Source organism: Diuraphis noxia, unplaced genomic scaffold, assembly GCF_037042655.1.
Source record: "Diuraphis noxia isolate RWA-SAM2 unplaced genomic scaffold, SU_Dnox_SAM2 contig0003, whole genome shotgun sequence".
Lineage (NCBI taxonomy): Eukaryota > Metazoa > Arthropoda > Insecta > Hemiptera > Aphididae > Diuraphis > Diuraphis noxia.
In genome coordinates this window covers 36180271-36204934 of record NW_028301713.1, presented here as the reverse complement: position 1 = coordinate 36204934, position 24664 = coordinate 36180271, and the positions used below count along the sequence as shown (strand labels likewise).

Below are 24664 nucleotides of genomic sequence, written 5' to 3'. Positions count from 1 at the left end.
CATTTTTGAGCTATTTATAGACATTTTAATTGAGGTTTTTTTTGTAATTCGGTTAAAAACATTCGTATATACTCGAAATTTGGATTGCTTACTTATATTAGCCTTACCTAGACATGGTAAAATGTTCAAAACATTTGAGTGACTTTTTAAATCTAAGATATGAAAATTTTTAATAATTTATCTAATCTATCCTAGACAGATAAACCGCCTCCGCTAAGAATCGTTTTTCGTATACAATGATATAATATCATTGGATTTAAATTTAATTCTATCCATTACAGTAACACCATTGTAACCTACTGTATAGCAGAGTGACATCTATGACTTACCCGATTTTTTTCAATTTAATGGTTAAAGTATGAAACAAAAATAATCTGCATTATCCGTCAAGTCATGTGGGCTGTACCATATATTATTATATTAAACTGATTTACCACTATAATAGTGTTGCAATAGTATCTATTGGTATCCCATAGCAACGATTACCGTAAATGGTTTTTTTTCGAAACGAAAAAATGACTAACCAAAATATACATATAATTTTTTCCATAACACTGCGAATTAAATATATGTGTTATCGTTATTGTTCACGTTACTAATTAATAATTATGTGTAGGATAAAAATGTGCCAAATAAAAAAAACTGATCAATGAGCTCGAAATAAAATATAATATACTATGAATAAATATTTTGGCTTATGTAAATCTATATCCTAGTTTGTTAAGATTATTTTAGTGTACATTTTTAAGTACATCGCTTATTGATTCTTGGACATGTTGTGTCGTATTATTGAAACAACTTAAAGATAAATTAAATTACCTTTATAATTACCTAACCTAAACTATTGAAATTCTTGAAAATTATAGTAAAATTGTAAATACCTATGTGAAAATATTATGAGTTAATATAAATATTGATATTTATTACTATAATCAGAGCTTTGCACCAGAGTATGTTCAATAATCGGAATAGAATAAATTAATAAATATTCGGGTGCTCATAACCGTTATTATTTGAGTTAATAATAGTTATAATATGGAAAATCGTAATTTAAAATCTATTTAAATACAGTATTTGTTAGGTCGTAGGATATCTCTTGGAATATTATTTAATTTCATAAAAAGTTACTGACAGATATACTACCTAATGAATGAATAGATAATTAATGGACGGATAACAATGCGTATGTATAAATTTTAAAATGATATGCTGATAATGAGAGTATTTAATGATTAATACTAACTAGTTGTAAAATTATTCCTGACAATAATCATTAGGGGGTGGAGTGGCCGAGCGGACTAAGGCGTCGGTTGCGACGCACGCAGTCGCCGGTTCGAATCTCGGTCACGGGCGGCATCGCTCTTTGGGCATTTCGCGATGTCTGGAGAGAGAGGCCGCCGGCCCCCAACCGGGCATTGCAGAAACCAACGGGTGCCCATTCAAAATGCTGCAAAAAACCCACGAGTTAAAACCTTACAGTACCTTCCCCTACAGTTCCCCAGGCTAATGACCTCAGTTGTCGAAGCCCTCCATAACAACAAAAAAAAAAAATAATCATTAATAAGGTAGTAAGTAAGTACAAAATCAAACTAACTACAAAAAATACTAATAAAATTACATATTATAATCACATGAAGTTTTTAAAATTAAAAAAAAAAACTATTCGGGTTTAGGGTTAATCAAGATGATTTATTCAGGCTTTGGTTAATTCTGGTGTTATGAAAAAAATGTATTCGTGTTATATGGGTTTTTTGTGTGTTTGATTTTTTAGGGGTTTTTAGAGGTGTTACGGGTTACAGTTAATTCGATTGCAAGACCCTGCTATAAATTATTACAACATAATAATAGTGGAAAAATAAACTACGAAACATGCAGCGTCATGTTTACGTGTATTCAACATTACAGGTGGTTATAACTAACAATACTCTTGAACGGAATCGAAATACTATATTATTGAGGGTTACCCGCCCAACACTTGTACAACCTTTATATATCCTGCGTTTTCAATAACCATTAATCATATTATAAGCGTTACGGTATCGTAAATTTAAAAAACCAATTGCTAATGTATTGAAGAAAAATTTTAAAATAATAATAAAATGAAGTCACCGAGAAATTTTGAGCTCACTAGAATTTATCGATGATGAGACTATATGAACAGCACAAAAACAAATTATTAGTCATCATATGAACAAAACGTTGAATTTTCACTTTTTAACTTTTAACAGTTGATAAAAGTTAAAAAGTGTAATTATAGGTATACAAAATATCAATAGGTATGTATCGGTTAGTATTATTATTATTATTATTATGTTCGTATAGAAACAATATTTTTTTTTATTAACTTTGTGATAAAGATTCGCGTGAAGAAAAGATACAAAAAAAATAAAAATGAAAACAGTGTATCTCACGCCTTCACATTCTTCATCTAATCCGTATGTCCAAACTTAGTCTAAAAAAAAAAAGGCTTTTCTATAAAGCTGTTATAATTTCCATTTGATCATACAGAATTTAAATCTGGTGCCAAGCAAAGCTGTCTAACATTTACCCATTGGAAATCTTCACTATTCTAGCTTCTAATAATAGATTTTACAATAAACTTACTAATCACAAATATCCTCTTATCTTTCAACTAAAACTTCTCTAAGTATTCAGAAAATCCCACTAGAAAGACTAAAAAGAAATCTGGCCAAGAGGCATCTTAAAACAAATATGTAAAATAATAAATCATTTTATAAAAAATTATAATTTAATAGAAGAAAATTAATATTATTCATTAGAAGTGTCATTAATCCTTCTCGTATGTGTATGTCCGAGTGTTTATACTTTATATTAATTGTTTATGTTCAGTAGGTATTCAGTATAAATATATTTTATCTATTGTGCTTTTATTGGTAGGTATAGAAAACTAATATTATTGAAAAAAAAAAATTAACAAATACGAACCTTGTACTAAAATCTTTAGCGAATAAAATCCTTTTACACATGATATAGGTGTATTACTGACGTTATCTCCATAATATATTATGTTACTACATACCATAATAAATCGGAAAAACATTATGAATATGAGGTGGCGGACGTGGCTGTGAGCCGGGTGATAGGATTTTCAGTATTCGGTGCGTATTCGAGGGGGAAAACGAACGGATAGTATAGAACCTCTTTTTGTATTAACTTGATGTTATTGCTATATATCAAGTGTAAATAACATTTTATGTTATTTGGCTTTAATAATATTTTTTTCTAACAAAGTGGTTGATTGTGAAAACCCAGATATTGCAGTATTAGAAATGTAATAATATACGTGTGTTGAATAGTAGGGATATAGTTAGTATACATTTTAATTTCACAAAAAAAAAAAATAATAATAATAACTAAAAGATTTAGATTTTCAATTTTTATAGGGGAAAAGGTAAAAAAAGGTATACATTATGCACGTTGTCACGCTGTGGGAAAGCAAAGTAATTAAACATTTTCTCACAGAATATAATCTTACGACTTGCAGTTAAGAAAACATTATAATATGCACAGTAAAGAACAAACGACTGATGAGTAAGTTAACATAATATGTTTCAGTATCTGTGATGGTTTCGTGAATTTCAAGAAGGCATTCGAAAGTTATAAAATATTTCATGTGACTAAAGCGTAAACAAAAGCAGGTACGAATACAAACAAAAATGAGGAGTATTTTATTGTTGATTAGAACTTACGTGAACGTCAAAAAGAATAATATCAGATTATAAAATGAAATTGATATAATTTTTTTAGAACAGAAAGTTAAAGTCTTATGTTGTATGCCTTATAAACTAACAAGTTTAGAATTATAAGAAGATCGGTAAATTTAATAAAAACATAAAAAAAAAAAAACACACATCATGGTAAAATCAATACATTCATCGCTTCGCTCAGAATCTAAAATTGCAAAATGGCAAACCCAGAATTTTTAACTTACTATATTATAAAAAAATGTCCATATTTTGTTATTTCCTTGTTATCGTGTCTTATTTTCTACTGATAGAAATCATAATACATAGTAGGTATAAATGTATATAACATTTTACTTCATTAAATATTATAGTTGCATATATTCCTAAAATCTGAGTATATTATTATTTACATTTTTTACAGGTATTGTTTAAAGTATTGAATATTATATTAATAATTTCAAAGACAATTAAATCTAAGAAAATAATAATAATAATAATATAAAAAAAAAAATACTAGTATAATGCAATATTTGAGACCAGTTATATCCAGGATAATAAATATTAAATACTGTATCCTCAATAAAGAGTAAGTACCTACTTGAAACTGACGAAGTAGATTTAAATACAATTTTAACGTATCCAAAGTATAATTATATTGAAAGTACAATACCTACTTGGTAACCACTTTATACATTCATTCACCGAATCGATTATATAAACATGTTATACGTATAGATTATATTTCCTAACTGTATTCGAATGAAAAGAACAATAATGAAACACTGAAACGAATATAAAAAATAATAGTAAAAAATGGTCTGACTTTTATACGGTAAAATATGATTTGTCGTTCAAGCGACTCGAAATTCTATACGTTTTGACTTTGGATGGTTATATATTGGACGGCGCCTTTCTGTATTATAAATGGGATTTATAAACGAACGACGTATTACATCAACGACGGTGAGGGATGCAGCGTATATGTGTGTGTGTGTGGACTACATGCGGGTGCAATTTCTTGTCATTATGGCGAGGGTAGCAGCGGTGGTGTAGTGTGGGCTAAGCCACCAAGCGCTCGGCGGTGTTGGGTCATTGATGGTTGGGTAATGAGGGGGAAGGGTGGATGTACCGGAAAGTGTATTATTTCTTTTCGTTTTCGATTTAAAACGTTTAGACTGCACACTGCCTGTTATTATTATTTACTCGGATTTTCTATGTTCACGTAAATTGCTGGTGTTTGATTCTGTTTTTCGTCGGCGGGTTGTTTGCTTGGATGAACATGTATTTGGGACGGTACAATACGTCGGTTAACGATTCTCGGAAATCAGCGCAAAACCAATAGTTGATCGTACATGTATAATAATATAGTATGGCATTTTGGCAGAGTCGTAGTGGGTCGAGAGCATAACTAACGCATATTATATACGTATTTACAGTACACGTATCTTATACTTGTGGGATTTGCGCTCGTAAACACACTTTCGGAGAACTTAATGTTTATCTAGTATTATAGTTATTACATGTAGGCGTGTACTGTGAGTGTTTATATAAACTATAAATTTACGCATCAAAATTTCCAATAATTGGGAATCAAACGAAAATATTTCGCACCACTACGAAATTCCGACCATTTTAGTGGGTAAAAATTCAGAAGATTATAATTTATATGTTATTGTAATTGTATCCACAAAGTTTAAATTAAAAAAAAAATTATATGTTCAAATTATTATGTTATATATAGCGGAAAATTGTTCTTATTCTATATAAAACTTGAAGCTGCACGCATTTTTCACTCTGCGAATGTTAGCTTGTTCTTGATGAATCTATTGCGCCACAACTCACAATAAACAGGATCTAGTTAGTATCGTTGAACATCAGATAATATCGACTTATACCCCTAACGGATATTATATATTAATTACATTTTGCGCTATAATAAACAAGGAATTTACAGTATTGATCCTCTGAAATGAATGATGTTTAATATGAAATGGTTGGTATAAATTTCAGACGGACAATGGGAAATTTTAGGAAATTTGTGAAAATATGGGTATACCCGTTCAAGTTTAGTTTAAATGGCATAATATAGTTACCTGCCTAGTCGATCTCAACGAACCTTTTTTTTTCATGAGCTCATTCAAGTAGCGGCATTAACGTCAATACTTATTGAGGAAATCGTTTTCGAAACGGATGCAGTTAGGAAAGAAAATTGGCTATAATATAATGGAGAACATTTATGGGCTTCCTTATTATACTTGCGTACGTGCATTTTTCTGTTCGGTCCAATGTCCGGAAATGGCTATAGTGGATTTATGGTTATAACGCGCCGGGCCATTTTAAATCCTCCCTACATAATATCACACGCCTTATAACGATACTTTACCGTGAAATTATAAGATGGACATAAATTTTGATAATTATTTGTTGTGTTTCAATAATAGTTTCACACAGTGGTTATCTAGATCATTCGTTTAAAATAGCAACTCATCTATACAATTTTATTATCTAATATAATATTATATTGAGTTATTATAAAATGTTTTCGGTTGAACGATAATAATCAGTTGACGTGATTATAATTCAACATATTATATAAATGTTAAATATATACAGTTTAATCGAGTAAGAATATCGCTGTGATATGATACGACTTATTGTTGTTTTTACGTATGTGAATAAAAAAAATACGTAATAATAATTATTATTATGTACGATCACTTTATTTGTAAAGGTATTATCAAGGATCATATTATACGGAGTTTTCACTGGTTTGCTTTTGAATGAACGAAGAAATATTTCACAATTTATGTTGGTTAATTATAGTTAAGTATTTTTTTACGTCAGAAATAATATAATTGATATAGTTCACAGTTAAGCGAATATCGGTGTTGATGAAGTTAATGCGTTTTAATTATTTTATAAGTTTAATACAAATATATTTAGGTAGATCACAATCGTTTGTACACTAATATGTTTTGTATCAAACAATATTATTAACAAATGACATATCACTGTAGTTGATAACTGTACGAAAATTTACTATTTTTTACACAAATTGAGATGCGCATATCATGCTATTGTTAAATGAAGTCAAGCTTGTGTGATTTTTGAGTTCAATGAATTTTTATTGTGTAAACAATTTTATTCAAAAATAGATCCTAACCAACAATAGTAAATTGGTAAAATAATTGTTTACATACGTCACGATTGACAAATTGAATAAGAGAAAAAAATAAATGAATCTGGATCCAATAAATCCATACATCGGAGGAATTAAAAAATATATCTTGCATTATCACGTTTATCGTTGGTGTGATAGCCGTATTTACAGTGGAGTCCTATCATGTAGGGATGAAGGCAATATTATAATGAAAAAATAAAACTCATTCCAGAACACTGGATTTAATAAATAATAATATGATGTTTTCGTGTTTTGGTGAAGAGGGAATTGTTTGGCAAAACACGGTAAGGGTACTTTACTATCGATTACAATATTCAATCTGAAATTGATATAGGTTTGACATTACATGCGGTGGTGAATGAAAATCCCATAAACTCACGATAGTTTAAAAAACTTCAGATATACCTACTGGTCTCAATATACGGTCAATCATCGACAAAACTTTGTAGAACTATACGCAAGTGAAAATACGGAAACCATCTAACAAGTAAGTGGAATTCAAAACAAAAAATAAATAATCCGCACAGAGCTAAAACGGTGCTTGGCCGCTGTTGCCATAACAACTGCAAGAACATGAACAGAGACGATAAATTCTGCCCAACGCGTGGGATAAAATTTATAATTTTCTTTACATGTTAGGCATGTCAATAACAATAATTTATCGTGTGATTTTTGTCGTTACATCTAAAACATTCCCATTCGTTTGTCTTAAATGTCCGTCGATATCATTTGAAGGCCACGCGCGCGCTGGTGTACTGTAATTGCCTATTCATTACGCCGGTCAACGGATGTAAGTCATATAATTATTAGTCACTACGCTGCGCGAAAATGAACAATGAACAACATAATGCTCAAAACTCTATCTGCAGCAAAGGTCATTCTTACGGGTGTGTTAAATCATCAGTTTATTGATATATTGCATGAACAAAAAAAAAAAAAAAAACAATTCTGAGCGATGGAAACAGGTGAATGATTGAATTCGTTATACTATCATTATGTTTCATTATATCTATATTATTATACATACCTTTTTAATTTAGAGGATTAAATTATATTTTGAGAAAAATATCGTGTACGACTTATAAGGTATTAAGCTAATACCGAAGCGACCGCGATAACTGTAGGTTCCTACATAAATCGCCAAAATCGTCTAAAATATGTTTAGTTAATGTCATTTTATATTGAAAATAATAGTATACCTACAAAATGGAAAAATGTTATCAAGTCTCCACGGCTTATACTTTTGAATTACAGCCAAATAACTAGAATATATTTTGGGAAAAACGTTATTTTTCATTAAGAAAACATAATATACATTTAAGCTTAATTTCATCAAAATACGATCTTCATATTATTATGCATATCTAATAAATTGAGTAAAACATGTATGATATTTGATGTAATTGTAGAGTAAATTTCTAGCTTTCCTCTAAATTTATGTTTGAAAAAAAAATTATATTCATTTTCGGAGAAAGGGGACCCTTTTTCACAAAAGTTGTATATCAAAATAAATTATCCAGTGACACGTAGGGTAAATTTTAAGGAAGATTTTTAAGAAAAAAAAAGCGGGTAAGTGGATGTCACTCTGCTGTACATTAGGTGGTGGGGTGGACCTCTAACTAGGGTAGGTTAGATTTGAATGCAATGATAGGTATCATATTGTATACGAAAAACGATTCAGAATGGAGATGATTTGTCAGTCTAGGATATATTATGTTTAAATATTGTCATATATTCTATTTTGAAACAAATATTTTATTTTTCAATTAGGACGCATTTTGCATAAGGCATGGTTAATCACTTTTTCCAAAAACATTGCATGTAGTTATCATAATTCATAATACCTTATATAGATATACGTATACCTGATTTCATAAAAATTTAAAACTCAAACACTCAAAACATTTTTCCTATAATGACGCTTCGAGTTTTCTCTATAGCTACTTGAAGAAAAACTTATGAAAAACTTAGTGTTGTATTTTTAATCCTTAGTTATGAACACAAAAATTTTTAGGATTTTGCAACTTCAACATAATTTGCAAAAATTCATGGTTTTGACGAATTTTTGTCAATATTTGAACTTCAAATGCTAATAAAAAAAAATTATGCTTATGTATTCTTATAATTTTTTAATCACTATAAGAATAAATTATTAGAAATTTTGTATTAAATTTTCAAGTATTTTGATTCGGCCAAAGAAATTTTATCGACACTTCAAAAAAAAATTAAAAATTTCAGTTGTCTATAAATATCTCGAAAAATGTCAAAATATTTTGAAAATTAAATCATGTAAAGAAAATGCCAATCTAAATAACTGGTAAAATTTTCAAGTATCTACGACTTATACTTTTTGAATAATCACAAATATTTTAAATCGTTTCACGATAAATCGTTATCGTTACGTTATTTCGTAAAAATTTAAAATTCAAACGCACTTAAAATTTGTCCTATAATGATGCTTCGAGTTTTCTCTATAGCTACATGAAGGAAAACTTAGTGTTGTATTTTTAATCCTTAGTTATAAACACAAACATTTTTATGATTTTTCAACTTTAAAATTACTTGCAAATTTTCGCGTTTTCGACAGATTTCGTAGAAATTTGAACTATAAACGCTTATAAAAAAAATTGTGACTTACCATTTTTAATTTTTTTTAGCTACAATAAGAACAACATGTAAGGAACCTTGTTTTAAATTTTCAAGTTTTTTTGGCCATCTAAAATTTTTTTCCCGACACTTCAAAAAAAAAATCGAAAATTTCAGTGGTCTATAAGTATTTCAAAAAAAGTAAAAACATTTTTAAAATTAAACTGTTCATAAATAACACTAACATAAACATTTGGTGAAAATATCAAGTATTTACCAGTGATTAGTTTTTCAATTACAACCATATAAAACAATCGATTTGGTCGAAAACTGGGTTTGCATAAAAATTCCCGTTTTTCTGTCGTTTTTTTTTTTGTTTTTCTCGATTTTTTTGAAAACTGTTGGAAAATGTTAACTTTTGACCTTTATAATGCACTAAGGATATTCACTTTCACATCGGAAACCACCCCCAAAGTTTGAAGTTGAAGCATTATTTCGACTATAGTTATGCTGTACACAGACACAAAAAAAACACACACCCACATCATTGTAAAATCAATACATTCATCACTTCGTTCAGAATCTAAAATAATGAATACAATTATTTATGATTTAAAAAAATAGATTTACAAATTATAAATATTTGGTACTCTCGTTGCAACTAGACATAATAATGTTTTTTACTTTGTAAAAAGTGGCTCGTTCCAAAAAAACTTAATATTCGCGTCAATAAACATAATAATCATATTGTTGTTGTTGCATAATATTATTTTATAATAATGTTATTACATAATAATAATACTTAATAGTAAATAATATTATTTTTATTTGAAATTTTATTTTTCGCAATGAATTATTTTGAATCAAAACAGAAGAAAAATACATCGTTTGTTGAAGCCAACGCTGCTTGTGTTTCATTAAAACATATTATTTGAGACTATCAAAACCCACATCAACATAATATATTTAGAAATTTTAGTGAATTAAAACCTGCCCATCACCTGGACAATTAGTCTTAAGTAGGTGTTTTCACGTGTGAAAATACAATATGTACATTATTTAATGTTAGTGACACGTGAATTTATTTTTAATTTCAAGTCATCTGACTGTAAAATTCTCCACTACCTCCCGCCACCGCTCCCCATTTTAATGTCAACACACTCATACCTGTGGTGTTTGCGAAGTTTGTCGTGATGATCGTGTCGGCCATCCGGCAAGTCGATTCCGCCCTCGGACAGCGTGCGGGCAGTGGCGTGCGCAGGCCGTGGCGATAACGGTGGCTGGTACGGCGAAGGGCTGTTGGCCGGCGATGGTGGCAGACCCGCTCCGGGTTGCGGGGACACCATACCCGGTTGGATACCGAGCATGCAGTAAGGGTCGCTGAATCCTGTAGACGTGACACGGAAACAATTAACGACAGTTCATCATAATAAAAATTACATAAATAACAATATTAATAATATTATGTACCTATATTATTATTTAATACTCTCATACTGTAGTCGGTATATTATGGTATTCTATGTAGTCATTAAAATAACTGCAGAAATATGGCGCGCGTATTGTGATTTGTGTTACGTAAAGCGAAACTTTGATATAGTATTATATAATGACTCATGTTTTGGCAAATGATTGTTATATGGTATTTTTTTTAAATCATTTTTTGTTCATTTGAATAATTTGAAATGATCACAAATTACTATTAACTTTCCTTATCAAAATCGTACGTTCTCGTGTTAAGGGTTATCGAAAATAGGTGGCAAAGGTATATTATAAAAAATTTAAGTATTTCTCGGCCAGTACGATGTAATCCTAACGTGTTTTTTGTAAATGATTTAAAATATTTGGCACACTTCACAAATACGGCAAAAGTACCAGTTGTTAGCCACTCGTATATACAATACGTATATCATAAACACTCATTAATATATTATACGGATATAGTGACAGTGGTAGTGGCAGAGATTTTTTATAATTGTGAGCTGAGGGTCGTCCTTTGTGGAGAAATAAGGTTTCAATAGGCGAATATTTTTATTGTTAATATTATTATGATATTATTAAAATAATATAAGTTAAGAGTTCCATCAAACGACGAGATGGCCTCTTCAATGCGATTCCCCGTCGCACTTAGCTTACTATTGTTGTGAATTTAATACAGATTGTGTGATATAATGAATAAATGTTAAATAATAAATAAATAATAAAAGTCTGCGTGCGAGCTCTAATAATACAAATACGAATAATAACAAGTGTGTGCGCGTGTATTTTCGAGCATAAATTGTGTTCTCAAGTATTTTAGGGATGCATAGGTATGATAATGTTATGTACGTTCGGAGAATTAAAAAAAAATCCAATTCCAATGATAGAGTGTATATTCAGACAATTATCTAAAATATCGTTCATTGGTTATGATTGTCCGAACGAGAACGCGTATCGAGTATAGTAGTTGTTAAGTATTATATATTATATATATTGAAAAAAAATTATAACTTTTGTTTTGACGTCTGGAATTCAACGGTAAAATTAATTAATAATGTTATGCTTTGTGCACGTCCTTTGCATTCGTGGCATACGTGTGTCCTCAGTGTGATTAAAGACTTAATAAATTATATTATATGGGTCACCGCGCATTGCCAACGAGCTTAACTGCGTTAATCGCTCGGGAGAATTTCGGAAAAATAAGAAAGCAAACATTGTTGCAGTGTCAATAATTTATATCCGTTTTGTGTAAACAGTGGATTTTTCTCGCTTGTTAACATCGAATACATGCTGTAAGAATAAACAGTTAAAGTTATCTAATATTAGACTATCTGCTCAAAATTCAAGCGTTGGACTTTTTTCATACCTGCCATATAAGTTATAATGTTATGAACATATTTTAATGTCTGATTATAATATTATTACTATAGTCTTTTAATAAATGTTATATGTTTAGAATTATTATTTCGAAAATATTCATGAATTTACTAATTAATGTTTTAAAATCGTATCCAAGGTCTTCCAGGTAAAGAAGTTTTTTTGCCGGGATTTTCTTTGGTTTTAAGTATTGCAATTTTTAATAAAAAAAAAAGGTACTTCATACAATACAGTTTCATTCATCCTACTGTTAAATATTTAATAAATAATTAGAAAAAATTCTGATTTATATTTGTATTCGCTTAATTGTAACAAATAAAGTATCTACAGTATAATTAATTAGACTGTAAGTCTTGAAAGCGTTTTGGAAATTAAATATTTTTATTAAAAATTTACCTAGTTTTTTAGTTTTAAATTCATTAACAGGTATAAAAACAGTAGTAGAAGAAGCTGCTATTTTCTATAAACGATCTTATAATAAATTAGGAAACCATGAAAATCATCTAATAAAACGTTTACATATTCCGTCATTTCCTGGAAATCCCCGTCACAGGCTGAAAAGTAAATAGTGTAGAGATTATCTAACTTAATCCTAATAAGTTGTAAAAATCACATGATAAATGAACTAAGTACTACAGATGGGTGGCTAGTTATTCACGTAACCCCATTATGTTTTGTTACCCTTATCTTACATATTATATACATAGATTGTATATTTCTTGTAAAAAAAAGTTTCATTAAATGTATTTTATTTGTTTTATTATTAGAAACTAAGTTTTTATACATACAACTTTTATTTATCACCACTATTCGTGACCATACGATGTGAAAAATAAGAGCTCAAGTTGCCTCAGATTATTTAGGATAATTTATACTTTATACACTTTGATTTACGTCAGGAAAAAAGGCCTCGGGGTAGTTTCATTGCAAATTAATGAATAATTTTGAAGATATTTAAAACAAAACAAAAAAGGGTAAGTAAATAACTTAGAACAGACCAACTTTTTGTTATTACTTTAAGCTTGGTATTTGACTAACCGTATTATGATAGTAGTTCATGTAAGCATATTTTGGAATGAATAACTTATCGATTATGGTTAGTTGAGTTACATGGGAATATCTCCTAATACCGGATAAATCCACTTGCCCTGACCTACCCATCGTGTTGATGAATTCCTTTTTCGATTTTAGTGTATTGCATGCACTGAAACAGCAGTATTAGTACCAGGGTGCATGTGTGTGCGCGCGCTTGTGCGCATATATATGTGTGCGTGCTTATAGCCTATTTACCAATGCAAAATTTCTAGTTTCGAATCCTGATAATTATTTGGGGTATCCATACTAGCTGTATATAATCTAAAGGATAATTCACCAGACATGTTTACCCCCCTCTTCTATATTTTAACTTTTATAAAACATTTATTCAAATTCAGTTTAAGAGTATCTTGTGGTGATCCAAACATCTTTCATTCAAATTATATATATTTAAAATATATATTTTTTTTTTTGTAAATTGTTAAGGAGATGATTTATTTTTAAAATTCAACAAAGTCATATAAAGTTTTATGACCTACCAACTAATTGTTCAAATGTTAAGTGTAAAAAAGACTCTTTTTAACACTTTTAAATAAAAAACTTTGGTTTTTATTAAAAAAAAAATAAGCATGCATTAACTACAGAAAACTCCTTAAATAACATAAAAATTTAAATACTAAAAATGTGCTCATTAATTAAAATTAAATATTCTAGAAATCAGAATTTACATAAGAAATTGTATTCGCTTCATCAGAAATATTAAGATAAGCGTATTTGATGAATCATCATGTAAAAGGATCGAATGGCAGACAATTTCCCCCCGGACATTTCCCCTGCCAGACTGTTTTTGGCGTAGTAGGACATTTCCACCCCAATATATTTTCGATGCGGACATTTTCCCCCCATTTTTTTTTTTTAAAGTTTATTATTGAATAATATAATATTATTTATTATTTAATAAGAAATTTTTTTTTTATAAAATATTATTTTTTTTCATAAATATAATCAATCATACTATAATTAACTTTATAAATTTGTACTATAAATCTTTTAAATATAATATTTCTATTATTTTATTGTTTCAAGTAGTTGAATTTATCAAAAATATAAATCTACTATATAATAGGTAATTATAGAATAATTGATTATATTTATGAAAAAAAAATAATATTTTATTAAAAAAAAATTTCTTATTAAATAATAAATTATATTATATTACTCAATAATAAACTTAGAAAATATCTTACTACGCCAAAAACAGTCGGGGGGGGGGGAATGTCCGGGAGGAAATTGTCCGGATACTAAAAGGATCTACTTGATGAAGATTTGATATCACTCATTTTATTATTTGGTTAATGAAAACGAACCAATCAGCTTAAATAAAGCACATGATATATAAATAGTATATTATCCAAGACCATTTAATTTCTGAAGCAAAATTAAAATGTTAGAGTCTAGGTTGATATAATAATGAAAACATGTATTTCCATATTTGAAGAAAAGAATATGTAGTTACAAGATACGTTAATTTTTTTTTTGGCATATAAAATATTGACACTATAATGAAGACAAAAAGAATTACGATTTCTCAAACTATTATAATATTTTCATACTACCTACGAAATTTTGAAAAGAATACATTTTGTATGTACCTATAACAAGAAATAATTCAATGATAGAGGGTCGACTATGAGGTTTTTTTTTTATTAAATTGGATGAAATAATTAGAAAATGTAATCATTTACAAAGTTTAGGTAAAAAAAAATAATAAAATTATGGAGTATAGTATCTGAACAGCCATTTAAGTTAAATAATTTAAATTTTTATTGAATGAAATACTTAAAATCCAAGAAAGTCTTTGAAAGCTGAATCAATACATGAATATCTTAAAAATAAACATTGATTACCTATGAAGAATATTATAAACATTTCAGTATAAAGTAGTATAATAGGTATCAAATTTAGATTTAACTATCTATAATACAAAACTTGAAAGATGATTCCTTTTATAAAATAAACGTTCACATAAACCTAATATAATATAGAATTTATTTTTTATAATATTATCAACATGTTATTTAGAAGAAAATCTATAACCATTTTTTCAAAAAGTTATATCATAGGAAACATTGTAAAAGTAATGTAAAAATATTTGGTATATTTCATATTTTACAGTTTTAATATTTGGCTTATAAAATTAAAGTTAAAAAAGAACAAATAATAAAAAAATAAACTATTATTTTATAAAAATTATAAAATTATATCTGTATTATTTCCTTCAAATTTTCTAATACGTGCTTAAACTTATTATTCTAACCAAGATGCCACGAATTTATGTATCAAACGAAATTTGACTGTACAGACAAAAATTAAATATGGAAGAACCACGGTTGTTGTGAGAAAACAAACAATCATATTTAAATATTAGAAATAAATAACAATATAACGTCATGGTATGTATATAATAGGTATTAGCTGTAGACGCCTGTAGTGTAAATTATTTTCGGCAAAAATTGTATTTGATCAAGCCCTCGATGAAAAATTTGCATTTCAATTTATAAAATTTATAATTCATCCTAGTATGGCGAGGGAAAACATTTATCAGCCATGGTCATCGATATGTTTCGTGGTTTTCGTGATCGCGTGACATGTAATTAAATAGTGCTATAATGTGAAGTTCCCCGGGGTCTACAGCAACGATAACAACAAAGCGCTGAAGTTAAATGATTGTATTAACCACAGACAAGTTAATAATATAAACGAACACGATGTGGAGTGATGTATGATGACAAATTATTGATTGTTTGATTTATTTCTGTAGGTACAGATGATACCAGTCAACAGCACCTATTATTAGGATATTATAATGATATAAATTCAATTGGAAGCTCGTTGGAATGTGTACATTTTATGAGTTTTTTTTTAAACCTTTATATCATAATAAAACGTTAGTTGCGATATTAATTGGCAGATTAAATGGTCGTGAAGACGTTTTAAACGTATTTTGGCGCCATTTTTTCGGACCGTAATATTGTTTATAAACATATATTATGTATAACAATTTATGACCGTTATTATAGTTTAAGTATATTTTATTACATCTTAGTGAATTACCAAAACTTTTACAATTAACTTTTTTATGAAGCTTGTTGTGTTTAGTATCATTTAAGTATACAATGTTAATAATTACGATTAGCATTTAGTAATTTTAGCATATTAATTCAAGTTCATTAAGTACCAAAAGTTATAAAATAATAACTAATAAATAATGTACTCTATTTAAGCCACTTTGGAAAGGATTAGATTAGTAAAAGGGAACGCATTTGATAATATTTAAAAAGTTAACTGAGAATTATAATAATATAATGGTAAAATAATAATTTAATAGGAATAAAACTTACAAAACTTTAAAAAAATTACTATAATATTGTAAGGTTACATTTTATAAACATAATATTATTGTACTATAGATTTTAGAATATGTAGTATAATTTTAAAGTAAACGGTTCTAAATGTCTAATCAAATTTGGCATCTTTGAAGTACCTCGAAAAAGCATCCATAAGGCGTAGTTGGTTCAATAATGAATATACAGAAAATAAAATAAATTTAAATTAAAGTACCTAGTTCTAAACAGTGTTAACTTTAGGTGATTCTGTTTAGTAATATAATAAAATTTAAGTCACTTAAGGGCTTATATAGGTATTAAACAATTTATTATTTTTTTGTGTTCCATTTTATAACGTTCATATTATAATATTATATTTATATAGGTTTAAAAATATGTATTTATAACTGTATTATATAGTAATATAAATGCTATATTTATAGTATCTACAAACACAACATTTTTAAAACATTAAGTTTTGATTTGGAAAATTTAATTATATCATTAAACCGCTTAGATATAATTTATGTTTACTTTATAGAATATAAAACATAATAAATGTTATCATAATTTTACGTATAAATGTTTCAAATAACATATTAATGTTACCTACCTATTTCTTTCTGTTTTGAGCCTTTAATTACGTAGTTGATTGCTAGTGCATTATACTATGCCGTCCATATATTATAATTTAACGTTTTTGAAGTTTTCTGATGATCTAATAATCTTAATCATTATTTGAACGCACAGTATGTTTACACGCACACACACATAGGCTATATATATATATATAGTACGTGTACTGCAAAACGACCGCAGCGATGAAACTTTTGAAAACGTCGAGGGTTGCCGCAACTTTTCGAAATATTAATATACCGACGTTGCTGAGACGCGAATCGTACGACGAGGTGATATTTGCATCGAAATAAGTTCGCGCAACTCTGTCTCACATTAGTATATCCGAGCCGGTTTATCACGAACATTCTATCGTATACTCGGTTATTATATTATAATTTTTTATTTTTCATCCGTTTGAAGCGTAATCCGACGCGAGCCGGATCGCTACATCTCGACCACTTCCCACGACAGCAGCTGCAGTTCCCGAGTCACATTATCGCAGTCACGCTAACCAAAAAAAAAAAATAGTCGGAAATCGGCCGCAAAATATGTTCAACGTTTTTTCTGTGACTCCAAATCCGAGCACTCAAAAGATTAACCGTGACATAACGATCGACGATAAATTGCGTTTGTGTGTAGGTTTTAAAGAAATTTCACTAAAATCTATGACAGGACGTCTGTTTTAAATGGCGCTAATAAATGTGATCACATTGAGCTGGTAATAAAAAAAAAGTTTAGTTAATTGCGCCTGGTATTTTTTGGTTTTTGAAATGAGTATAGTAAATTATGCCCATAGTATCTAAGGTCAGTGAACTTGAATTCATCGATATCTATTGTACATATTATTTTAAGTACCGTAGTTGATTTATTAAAGCTCAAAGATTATCACTATAACAATTTTTATGATATTATCCATATCAATTACTTTACGCGTACACTCTACGACTGTAACGTAGGTAATACTTTAGATTAAAAAAACATTTTCAAAGAACAGTGATGGTCACTTCATCGAGGTGGCTTTTATAATGTTAAATGGTTATCATAAAAATATTTTAACTGTTGCAGGTTATTATACCTGAAAATTATTAGGCACAATTTTCAATTTTTTCCCTTCGTCGTATGAAATTGAAAATTTGGCCATTTAAAAAAGGTCATATATGTCGCGTTTGTGTAAATTTTGTAAATTTTATTAGATATTTGAATGGACGTTTACACACGTACAACAATTATTTTTACCTAGAGTTATCAAATTTAAAATTATTAATTGATATAAATTTATAATATTATGTCATCATGAGGATTCTACACAGGCGTTTGTCTCGGTTTTATAAATGTGATTTAAAAGTACGCTCAGCAGATTACATTTAGATTTGTTATCTTCTAAATGTGCGTGTAAACCTTTGACGATTGTTTTGATATTGTTTTTTATCTGGGTCATCGTTTGGGATTGTAGGAGTAGAAGCAAAATATTTATAATTTATAATATAGCCACAGCATAACAACAACACCACAATTCGATGAAATTGTACCGAAATATATGAAAACGATCCGCACGAATGGTTCAAACTACGAATAATTGTGAATAAGCTAATTATTATAATTTACACATAACATACTCATATATATGTCAAATAATATTAATGCAAGTGTAGACATTGTGATTAACTCTGTACAATGTAAAATATGCGAATGAAAAATATAGTATCAACCATCGCCGTAAGCGCTGGCACAAAAATTTCAAACATCCGAACCGAATTAAAATTTGGTAAACATTGTTCCGGAATATTAATATTTTGGCCGTAATAATGTAATCAGCAACGGCCGCAAAGGTATTTATTACGTTTCATATTATTGAATGAAATACTATTGTTTTTTTTTATTCTAGAAATCTTCGTCGAAATTAAAGTCCCACAGCTATGCCAGGAATGTAACGTTTTATCTTTTATCGCGTATAATTGCGGTAATATTTTATTCAAGCGGTTTATTACGAACGAAATCGACAGTGGTGGGTGGCGATGGGACTGAACTTAACAGGAATAACCAACTTAAGAAAATATAATGCTATAGTAAGTACAATTGTCGGTGAAAATATAACGTAAGTATCTACTATATTGCGTTTTCTGTTAACATGAGATTAATACCAATGAATTACTTATTAGACTTGTGGCGTGACGTCAGCCTTAACGCTTGTGATACGGTTTTCTGACGTCATTTCTAATTATTTGGTCATGCCTGGTTATAAATAGAGTTTATCGCATTACTTTTTAATATTGGTTTTATATTTATACCAATTATAATCCAATATTGAAATACCCTCAGCAGTAAAAATGTAGCAATTCGTTTTCAATCTAATATATAAATATAAAGTTTGTCATTTAATTGGGTAACGACTATATGAACGGTGCAGTTAAAATAGTGAGCACATTCCCAATTATTATAATTGATGCTATAAATATTTACAAAAAAAAAAAAAAAATGTATATACAAATAAATTTTTATGTCATGCTTGAATACATAATATTATTATAATGTATCAAATCACGAATATTTAACATTTTACAACATTCAAAAACTTAAAAAATATATAAACGCTAACTAATAATAAATCAATCTTTATAAAATAAACAATATACCTTAGCTGCAAAATACATAATAGGTTAAAGCAGGTCATAGAAGTTTTTGTGTATAATGGCAAAAATATTATTTTATATAATATTCTGTCCGAACAAGTGTTGAAATTCAATTCACGTATCCTTTAGCAGGCAACTATTTATTTATTGAATAATATGTGTAACTGTGTAAGTGCCCCGAATCTATTGGAAATCTGTCATATTATTTAGGGTAAACCAGGAGGCTTATCGTACGTTTACAATTAGAATATTATTTCAACCCTTTCCTGTTCTCCCATCTATAAGTGTGGACATTTTGTCATCAACGATTGCAAACTACCGTAAATGTTATATTTTCTATGTCATGTAAAACCATAAAACTGATGGATGATGATATTTCCATAGATATATTATTCGAAAGAAAATAATAATAATGATAATAGTAATACAGCGAAGGCCTCTGGGTGCCAGAAATAATGATTTGAAAAATAAATTATAAAATAAATAAGAAATATGGTTGTTATTATGATGACGAGAGAACATGAAAAATAGAAATAGCAGAAGGAGACAATATTGTGCTCTTCAACAATGTTTGTCAAAAGCTAATAATTATGCAGCATTGTGATTATTTTAACAGCAATTACTTATTATTTGGGAAAGCATTAAATTTGTTCGAAACTCGTTCTGTTCGTAAAAATTAAGATGCACTCAATTTCAATATTTTATATTTTCACTATTATTTTATTTTTATAATTATTAATTTGTTTTTGACATGATGCATTTAATGTTCAGATTGGTACATTACAAATGTTTTCAGGGTAACATTTTTCATTACATTTTTTCTTGAAGAGAATGATTAATTATGCTTCTACTTCTTATCAGTTATAGACTATACGTTCAATAATTTATGTTCTCGTTAAAAAAACACTTAGTTGTAAGTTAAAGCAGTATTATTTTCAACGGGTTCACTTGAAAAAATGTAATTGGCTGTTCCGCTTAAAAATGTTGAGAAATTTATAATATTAATATACGTTATTTTGAATTTGTGTATTTATTTAAGTGTGTTAGTAGTTTCTTCAAAATATTTTTTATTCTCTCTGATAAATCTATCTATTTTTGAATGTGTTATCAGTTTTAGATAAATATTCTGCTATAGATTTAAATATTTAAAATAAATATTATTTTACAAGAGAGTGCGAAAAATACGGGTGAAATAAATCATTCAGTTTATGTATCCTAAATTTTCCATGAAATGAATTTAAAAAAAAAGTTCAATATATTTTTATTAAATAACATGTCTTCACTGTTAAAAAATCAACTTATATGAAGAAATAGGGATTTTTAAAGAAATTTATATCATGAAAGATGTGCAATTAACTCTAACGAAACCATATTATGTGATAAATATGATAATCCCACTAACTACTAAAAACAGTAAAAACTATATAAACACAATTATATTATATTTATATTGAATTATATTTTTGTGACTCTTACAATACAGTATAATTATTTATTAGGTAATTATAACTTAAGAATGTTTAGCTTGAAGTAAATATATTACTAAACGACAAAATTTGTAAATAAAATAATATAATCATTTTTAAAACTTTTGTCTGGAATCAAATTACTGAAAAAAGTACATTAAATTTAATATGTTTGCTTTAAAAAAAATGGAAATACCGTTTTAAAGAATAAAACATTATTTTTATTTTTAAGAACACGAAATCATCATAATTCAATTTTGTTGTAAAAGCGCGTAAGTTAAAAATAATAACGTTTTTAAGTTAGATTATAATTTATGATAATATTTATTTTTATTTATTAGAAATAAACAAATAGCAACCTATACATTAGGGACACATTAGGCTTACGTGGTTAGAGTATACACATAAATTAATTTTAATAATCGCTTACAAAATTAAAATCAAATATTAATAGTCTATTCTTTATACGAGAACTCATCCAGTAATGACAGTCATTAATTGAATTTTTATTTTTTATTAATAATAATATTAACAATATTATTCGCAATGAAGTTAATTATCAAGTAGATAGCACTAAATGTATACTAATTAGGAGATTAGCCATAAGTAAATTTTTCTTATACTGTCTCTATGTAATGTATGTTCAATTTTTTTTTAAATTAATCACCATCAAAAAATAAAAATAAAACTCATTTATCATCAAAAAACAAGTTAATAACCAGTCAGTTTTCGAGCGCCTGACGTTTAAATTGATGTCGGTGGGGAGTTTATGGTAGAAAAATTACGGTAAAAAACCCTATCCACACGCACGTCAAACAAAGTATTAAACTCCTGTTCACCTATATATATATATATGTTAAGGTATTATTTTTTTTTGAGAGCGAGTGCTACAAAGCGAGTTTTTTATATGTTAATGATCATAATAGAAAAATAGAAAGAGGCGCAAAAACTTAATTATACATAATATAATATGGCCATAACGTATAGCCTCTACGTATGTTACAAGAAGAAGAAGAAGAAGAAGAAGAAGAAGAAGAAGAAGAAGAAGAAGAAGAAAATATACTAATTTTCATCAAGTAAAATTAACAATAGAAGAAATTTAATAAAATAGAATAGAAAAAAAACCACAAAAACAAGTGTGAAGAAGTAAATCTGAAGAAAAAACGTTTCAATTTTGTTTAGCGTTGAATCATAGATATAAAGTATAAAGTGCCGCAAAAGTAGTGAAACAAATAATAGCAACAATGACGATTAAGAAGAAATGATACAATGGCAAATAAGAATATGTGTATATTAAATTAGAGAAAGATAGAAATAGAAAATATAAAATTATAGGTAGAGAAGTTGCAACAGTCCACAACATTACACCACGGGATGCAATTTTTATTTTGCTTACCTCCGTCCGAAACCGCTCTTCTTCCTTACAAAATTCATAATATTATTATTACAGATTAGGTTAGGTTAGGTGGTATTAATACAATGAAAATAAATCGGTTGTCACACAATATATGCTTTGCAGGTTGGTTCGTCATAATGAATTATTCCAATATTGCTTATAACAATATGAAAAAAATATAGGTACCTTGACTAGGGCGCTTGGTTACGAGATTGCAACATTGTGAACAGGAGAGAATCCCCGAATAATATTTCAATCGCCATTGCCAAGTGATGGTAACTATACCGATATAATTTGTTAGCCCACTTACATGGGAAAATCTTTCGGGAAATTCAATGCAACCAACAGCGAATGCATTTCTATACTGCGATAATATTATTATATGGACCGGAAGAGGTTGTTGTAATTTCGTAGAGAGTATTTATTTTTTTTCAATTATCATTCTCGTCCACGTTAAATCGCGGATCTCGCGAATCAATACTCCAGGAGAACCAATGTGTCCGTGAACATGACGTTATAAGCCCGCACGAATACATATGACTACGACACTCCTGTAAAAACACTTAAGTGTGGCGAGAAAATAACAACACGGGTGTTTGATAGTTTCCCGAACAATGTCCGGACATTCCTGAAAAGTTTACATTCAATTTGGCTTGCACCGCAGACGCAAACTCTATAGAGCAAGGGTGGCAAACTTTTTGAACACTAAAAACCAAATATGATCTTTTTTTCCGAGCGTGTCATGAAAAATAAGTTGTCATATTCAATATTTTAAAAGAATTATCGTAATTTTATTGTATTATTAATGTATTAGTATAAAAAAGGTTATTTTAGGTACGTACAATTAAAATAATATTACTTTGTTGATTATTTGTTTTGATGTGATTTTTGTTGTTAAATATTTGGTACAAATTCGTTGATATTTGTTTTATAATTTATTAGTAACTTGTGATAAAGTAGATACATATGGCGCTGTATTCATCAGTTAGTCGGTTTCTTAAATCAGATCTTACAAAATTAATTTCTGAAAATAGTGACACGCATGAATAAATTGAAAAAAAATAGACAAAATTGCTATACCTTTATTTTCAAAGCGGAATAATCTTTTGGAATTTCATTCCATGGCGCAATGTCAATCAAAAAAAAACTTAGGGTGCTTAAGCTATGTATTTTATAATTTTAGTTTTTTTTTTTGTATGAAAAAGTTTTAGACACATTAACACGAACATTAGAATTTTATTTTAAAATTTGAGTTGCTAATACCCCTTGAGACCCCCTATGTACATTCCACACTTTCAAAATCTCGTTCCCTATGTTTACGATCAATTTGCCTATCGCCCTATTACGCTGAATTTCTTCTAATTCATTTTACAGTATAATGAATTTTTCCTTCCATATTATAGAAAAAATATTTTAATTTTTCGCATACCCTCAAAATCTTTTCACGTGCCATGGATTTGCCATCCTTGCATTGAGTGTATGCGAACGAAACTTGGTGAAAAGAATTGCGCCAGTGTACAACAATGTATATACATGGAGAAATCACCGTAATACACTCACTCGAGAGCAACATCTTTTGTGTGTTCAACGAAAGTTTTGAAACTTCTGATTCTATATGTAAACGATTTAATTTTTTTCACTACAATAAGTACAATATGTAGACAACTCACATCTCGTGGTCTGGACCTGATCCACGAATAACATTACGCCATGATGATGTATACGAGAATAATATGCGTAACTCGTGAGCCGTGACGCACAACTACATTGTCTTCGACCGTACATATTATTATAGTATTTAAA

The 24664-nt window shown here is 28.5% G+C and overlaps 1 protein-coding gene across 3 annotated transcripts in view; it reads right to left on the bottom strand.

Annotated features, from left to right (window-relative positions):
• Positions 1–24664, bottom strand: part of unc-13-4A (BAI1 associated protein 3) — a 173478-nt gene that overhangs the window by 21884 nt on the left and 126930 nt on the right. For all 3 annotated transcript variants that reach the window (XM_089223563.1, XM_089223564.1, XM_089223565.1), the window contains one exon: positions 10642–10861. In XM_089223563.1, coding sequence (XP_089079689.1) covers positions 10642–10861 — 220 coding nt within the window. The remainder of the gene's footprint in view (positions 1–10641; positions 10862–24664) is intronic.